This window comes from Poecilia mexicana, unplaced genomic scaffold (genome assembly GCF_051168715.1).
Source record: "Poecilia mexicana isolate PSO_F unplaced genomic scaffold, ASM5116871v1 scaffold_3, whole genome shotgun sequence".
NCBI classification, from domain to species: Eukaryota; Metazoa; Chordata; class Actinopteri; order Cyprinodontiformes; family Poeciliidae; genus Poecilia; species Poecilia mexicana.
The window spans coordinates 5,864,698-5,871,653 of NW_028263372.1; the positions used below are offsets into that span (position 1 = coordinate 5,864,698).

At 40.9% G+C, this 6,956-nt stretch overlaps 1 protein-coding gene across 1 annotated transcript; it reads right to left on the reverse strand.

Annotated features, from left to right (window-relative positions):
* Window positions 1–749: 749 nt before the first annotated feature.
* On the reverse strand, window positions 750–5,951 carry tshz3b (teashirt zinc finger homeobox 3b). Its single transcript, XM_015009055.2, has one exon. The coding sequence runs from the start codon at window positions 5,853–5,855 to the stop codon at window positions 2,436–2,438; it is 3,420 nt and encodes a 1,139-aa protein (XP_014864541.2). The 5' UTR covers window positions 5,856–5,951; the 3' UTR covers window positions 750–2,435.
* Window positions 5,952–6,956: the final 1,005 nt, after the last annotated feature.

The following is a 6,956-nucleotide window of genomic DNA, read 5'->3' on the forward strand; positions in this document are numbered from 1 at the left end:
CACAAAGTTACATAATTTTTAAAGTGTAATCAGTAATACTTTTATGACAAATTTATGTCAGATCATGACATAAATGATCTGACTTAATCAGATCATTTATGCCCTTAAGTCCAGCATGGGGTTTTCTTCTTTTTCTCCAAACTTGAGCCAGAGCCTCTGTAGATCAGGAGGATTACAGCAGAACGGTCACTGTGATTATTATAGTGCTTTTTTTTATTTTTATGAAATTGAATATTTGTTTTTACTCATTATATGATTTCAAACGTAACTGAGTAAAAATATTTTAATCAAATCAAACTTCAGTAAAAGTTAAAGCTCTCGCAAAAATGTAATGTCATGAATGATTTTAAAAGTCTAATTTATCTGCTTTTTAGATTTCGTGAAACAATGACATGTTATAAACTTTTGATACATTCTATCTATCTGTTTATCTGTCTGTCTGTCTATGACTTGGTGTCTATGAAGGCATCTGTTGGCTTCTCACAGTTTAAGTCACTAACACAATAGAGGAAGCTACAGGCAAGTCAAAAATCATGGTTTCTGTTTGCATGTTTAAATATAAGTGTGTGTGGCTGCGTGTGTGTGTGTTTGTGTCCCACACGGCCCCGCTGCTGCCACTCACTCTAAACTAGTCTGCAGCTCGTCACAGACAGACGCTGACACACTCCCAGTCTAATGTGCTCATTAGGGACTGCACAGCATACACCTAATTGATAGCCATGACACACAGAATGTACACACGCACATGATTGCAAAAAACAGTTTCTTTTTTAATGCTGCAGTAGAAAACAAGGTTATACGAAGTCATATAATGGGGATTCATTGTCAAGAACAACAGAAAACCAAAGAATGAAATGGAAAAAAGAGAGAGAGAGAGAGAGAGAAACGACACAGAATGCATAACAGTGTCTGTGCTGTTTACATGCCAATATTTTACACATAAGTACTTTTTTATACTATTAATTAATTATTATTATTATTATTATTATTATTATTATTATTATTTATCTGGCAGATGTCAGTTACTTCAGCAAATGAACTGCCAAAAAATGTAGCAGAACTTGTCACTCAAGAGGTTAGTGTAACCATGGTTACCTTTCATATCGCAAAAAGATAAAGCTGCAGTGTGGAATCACTGCAGAGTAATTAGACAGAACAAAAAAAAGTAGGACCAATCATATAGGCATTCAACAATATGAAACAACCAAGAGTGCTTTTAAATAACAGTTTATACAGGAAATATATTCATAAAGTAAGATTTTTTTGTACAACTTTTAATATTTTTAGTGTTCATACAGGGGGCTTGTGTAGAGCAGTTTCAGATCTTTTCTTTTTTTTCTAAAAAAAAAAAACAAAAAACATTTTAATTGTTTGAGAAGGAGCTGGGAGTAAAAAGATTTGCACTTTTACCTCCCTTTTTGTTGTATGTTCAGATACATAACACATTTATAAAACTATTGTGCAAAACAAGTTTGTCTTCATATAGTGTGCACCAGCAAATAATCATAATCATTTTAACTTAAAAAATATAGAAATGATGCATAATTTAAACAGGAATTAACTGAATGTTTTTTTTATTTACATATAGTACACAGACCTGAATTATATAGGTCCCTGATCAATCAAAGCAAAATATTACATTTCATTTCTTCTCCATACAATGTTTGTATTAAAACCTGTTAGCATTTTCCAGTCAAAAAAAAAAAAAAATGAAGCTTAGTGTGAAATTCTTACTTAATGAAGAATATTCTTTATAATAGACTTTGGGATTTAAGACTCATCACTGTGGGTGTTTAGAAACAAGCAATGTAAAAACAATGTACAGTAAATCTTATATTTTTATGCTTTGAAGTACCCACAAGGTTTAATTTTAAATGATGACTCATGGATAGAAATAATAATAATAATAATAATAATAATAATAATAATAATAATAATAATAATAATAATAATAATAATAATAATAATTAATAAAATGCAGACAGGAGTTTAAAAACACAAAACATAGAAATTGCACCAGATGTAGGTATAAAATATTTAACAAAATTGTTTTATTGATATGCATGCAGCTTAGCCAAAATATCAATAAACCTAATTTCTTTTAAATAGAGAAAAACTCATCTTGCCATTTTAGAATCTATTTTATACTTTCATTTAACTTTATCTTTTTAGTTAAAAATGCTTCAAGTATGAATCTACTTTAGTCAGAGAGGAGAAGTTAAATCAAGAGATTTGGACTGGAGTAGGTCTTCCTCACATATAACTAAAACAAAAAGAAACAAATAAACTCAAGTTTAAAAAAGAAACAATGTGCCAACACTCTTAGCAGTAGTTTAATGGCATCTTTGTGCAGTTTCATCAGTTTTAACTCAAAAGAGTGGCACAGCAGTAGGTTGAGCTGCATTGTTAAAGTCTTGCATCGTTCTATGCCAGTGCTACTGTTTTTCCAGTTCACACACATACATCAGATGGTCCTCGGGGGATTTCCCATGTGTCTTGCTCAAGTGAAGTTTAACAGCGTGCTTGCTCGCAAATGTCCGGTTGCAGAGCTTGCACTGGTAGACCGCACCACTTTCATCATCATCAGGAGAGGAAGATGGAGATTCAGTTGACGGCATAGACGTTGTTAAGGACGAGGAGAGTGAGATTGGTAGTGATACTGGTACTGAGGTCGGAAGGGAAGATGGCAGCGGGTGGCTGGACGGGTGGAGATTGGAGAAGAGTTTTTCAGAGAGTCCTTTGGTGTGGCGTTGATGTTGGTGATGGTGTTGCTGCGATAACTGACTGAGCAACTGCTCCCCGGAAAGTTTAGCCAGGTCGCGAAGACGAAAGCCTAAGTGGGATTCCAGGTGACTGACGTAGGTGGACGGTGAGCGAATCTGGGATGCACAGTCACTGCAGAAGAACACTGGGTGGCCTGAATCCAAGTTTTTTAAGAACTTGGTGCCACCAGTTCTTCTTAGCTGGTACTTCACATTGGCCAGCCAGTGGGATATTGTGGTCATTGACAAACCTGTGAAACGGGAGATGTGCATCCTGTCCTGTGGACTCAGGTCAGACATCATATATTTGCCATCATTTGTTTGCCTCAAGCTGGAAGCAAACTGGGCTTGTAATATAAGGAGATGTTGAGGGTTCCAGTTGGACTGGCGGCCTTTGCGCTTCTGAGCAGGTGAAACATCTTCGATTTCCTCTTGTGTGGCACCTTCGATGTCAGAGCGCTCAGACTGACTAGTCGGCGTGGAGGACTTGGACAGAGTTTGGCTTTCTGTGAGGTTTCTCAACATGTCAGAGATGTCTGACAGGGCATTTTCTCTCAAAGGTGACGTGGACATGAAGGAAGCTACCGTAGCGGAGGCCTTTGTCATAGTGACAGCAGAAGAGGGAGAAATTGATGGGGTGGAGTTAGTAGAAGAAAGTGTAGTTGAACCCAAAGAACCACCATTACTTCCTTTATCAGCATTTTTTCCTTTAGTGAGATCTATAGGTTGGTCATTGTTGAGATGTTGCTGGTAGAAGTAGCGATCTAAATGACCGTTACTAGCCTTTTTGGTGTGTGCTGGTGGGGTGGAGGAAGCCACTGCTGCTTTTTCTGCCAGACTGTTGCTCATCTTAAACAACATGCTCATGGGGTCAAGCGAGGGCAGGGCCGGTTTAGCAGCCTTCCCCAGGTGGACGTTCATTACTGACTGCAGAGCGCTGAGAGGGTTGACAAACGGCTGTTCAGGAGGTGGATGGTCTGTGATAATAGCTGTGCTGCCACACAGAGAGGCAGGCAGTGGGGGTGTTAAAGCAGTGGGCTCCACACCATTCTCCCCAGACTCCTTTGTGGAAGCACTACTACTAGAATCTTTTTCATTCGTTCCCTTTCCATCTTGTACTACCTCCCCTACACTTATATTTTCTGGGGTTTTACAGTCTCCTGCAGTGTTTCTTTTGGGTGACTCTCCTCGGATTAGATCTTCTGTCTCACTGACACAGGGTGAGGGCGTGGTTCGCCTCAGAGGTAAATCACTCGTAATCATACCAGGGTCTCTCATTTTCTCCTCTACCTTAGCTACTTTCTCTGTCACTTTTTTAACTAGCTCTTCCATTGCTTGAAAGTTGTTTTTAGGTAGTGGAGAGGTTTGGCAGCTGGGAGGGGAAATCAGTGGCTGACTTTTGCCAGTAGGGGAGAGAATCTCTCCTCCACTAAACATATATTTAAGGGGAGAGCTCTTTCCAGAATTGCCAAGAGAGAGCTTCATTATGTTTGGAAGTTGGTAGGCTGCATGGATGCTGGGGTACCCACCCCAACTGGGAGCACCATTCTGGGCTTTGTTGATGGCTGAGGTCACTGTGTTCTCCAAGGACTTGAGAATATCAAGCCCCCCCTTTGGACTTTCATCCAGATCCTCTTCAGTCAGATAGGTGTACTTTGAAGAAATATCAAACTTCTCTTCAGATTCGTCTTCCACTTCTGTCCTCTTATCTTTGTTGTGGTTATTGGCATTGATAATGTTGGACTCTTGGGTACATTCTTCTTCCTTCTCCTCTTTTTTAATTTCCACAACCATTGCCATGGGCGAGATGCTAGTCGGAGGAGGTACGGGGGCAGGTGGGGAGGAGAACGTTGTGGCAGCCAGGGGTACTGACTGGACCTTTTCTTCAACTGAAGAGTTGGATGTGGGGGCCTGGGACTCTATAATTGGTTTGCCCTTCTTTATGGCAGAATTGGTAACCTTAATAAAGTGCCCTGTCACCATCATATGAGCAGTTAGTTCCTGCAGTGAGTCATGCGAGCTGCCACACTCCATGCATTTGAGGATTTGCGACTTCCTGGATTCAAACTGCCAGGCGTAGCTGGCACCATTTTGGTGTCCATAGCGATTGTTAGGTGTAATGTAGGGGTTGCTTATCTTCTGCAGAATGTCATTAGTGTCACTGAACGAGGCTGGCTTCGGTGTGGTGCCTCCATTAGAGTCGGGCGAACTAGGGATATCCAGGTCAACTGGGGCCCTTTTTCGAGCAGAGGAGATGATCTTGGCAGCTACGGGTGTAACGGGTTCTTTCAGAGGCACTTTCTGGTAGTGTTTTGTCTTGATCATGTGGACGCTGAGATCCTGAAGGGATTCAAAGGAGTGTCCACAGTACATACACTTAAGTACTTTTTGTGCATCTTCCTTCCCTTCCATCTCTAGTAGGGAGCGTTTCCTGGGTTTGGACCAGCGCTTAGCCCCCTCGCTGTCTGTCTCATGGTTATCGTCACGATAGTGGCCCGTCTCGTTCATGTGCACCGTGAGCTCCACCAGAGTGTCGTACGCAGCACTGCAATCCTTACAGCGAAATTTGCTAGCACCAGTGAATATGGAGCCGTAGAGCTTGGAGCTCTGTCTGTACAGCTGAACAGTGCTGAAGAGGTTAGGTTCTGCAGAAGCCGTTGTCACCGCCACTGTAGGATGTTGCACCAAGCTCAGTCTGTTGTGGTGGTTCTGGGAAGCCTGCTGGAGACTTTTAGCCACAGCGGACTGGTGCCAGTCATAGCCTCCGCTACCACAGCTGCTGCTGCTGCTGCTACTACTGCTGCTGCTGTGACTACGAGGGGGCTTTTCTGCTGGTGGCTGACTCAAGTTCAGATTCAGTGTCGACCAATAGGAATTGTTCAGGAAGGATGTGTATATCGCCTTCATTTTCTCGAGGCTGTCAGCCACAGAACTTGTTGCAGCTAATATGGCCTCGTCTCCGGTTGCCGAGGCGGCAGCATTGGTTGCAACCATGACGGCTGAAGAGGAGGAGGGGGACAGTTCGTTAGAAAGGTCTTTAGAAAGAAGGACGTCGTCCTCGTTTTTCAGTGAGGAGCTTTCAAAATCAGACATTCTGTCTGAGGATTCACTCAGGTGAGACTCGCTGTCCAGGTCCTGACCAGAAAAGTCCCCTGCATTGGGGGAGTCATGAATGCCAGTGGATTCTGGCCTGTCCTTGAAAAGGAAATCCTTGTCCTGACATAGGAGCTTGCTTGCAGGCTCCTCTCCTTCTTGAGCAGAGTCTTCTCCATCAAGGTCCTCATCCAACAAGGCTACTTCCTTCTCATCGTCGGGGACATAAGCTGTTCAGACAAAGAGAGCAAAACAAATACAGAACTTTGTTAGGATCTCCCTGAAAACACATTATATTTTCTAAGTATTTATTTTGCTACACTTTTACACAGACATTATTTTCCAGTCATTTAAAATGTCACTCCCCCGTTCTCCCATTTCCAGCCCCTGAATTCTGTATTACATGAAATAAACTGGTGAGAAAAGAATAAAGACAGAGAAACTGAGGGATAGAAAAAGAACGATGAAATGTAGGAGAGGGAAAAAATGTCTCCTCAAACATAACTTGCCACCTTATTCTTCACAAGGGGCAACAGCTTGAAATTAAAACTAAATTTGAAATTAATGAAGCACATTCTGGCGGTGGCATTCGTTTCTGAAGTAATAAATTACTTGTATCAACCTCGGAGACAGCGGTTCCTGTCTGTCAATTAATATGTCTTACGCTTCTTCTGCAGACTCTAATGCATTCACTAACAGACACACTCGCCATTTAAATTAAGCATGCATTTTCACTCATTACACCGCTCAGCCTTCGCCACCTCATAAATAATAATATAAAAATAAATGTATGTATGCTTGCCTAAGACAAATCTCTCCGTGTAAAACCCATTTGCTTCAATTACCAAAGATTAGAAAAAAAAAAAAAACAAACAAAAAAAAACTTTAGGTTATTATTTACAGTTTAGCTTCAGGGAGAGGGCTTGAAGCTTTCAATTTATATTCAAATCCTTCTAGTTTAAGAATATTACAATGGAAATTACACAGAAAAAAATATGTATCAAGACAAATCACAGTCTCGCATCTTGGTAAATCTCTGGATGTTCACTTTTGTTGTTAAGGCTATAAAAGTCACAAAGAGCATCAGATGAGAAATGATTT

Bases quoted from the DNA above. Each gene is read 5' to 3' on its own strand.
- tshz3b (XM_015009055.2), bottom strand. From the start codon at position 5,855: ATGTCTGATTTTGAAAGCTCCTCACTGAAAAACGAGGACGACGTCCTT.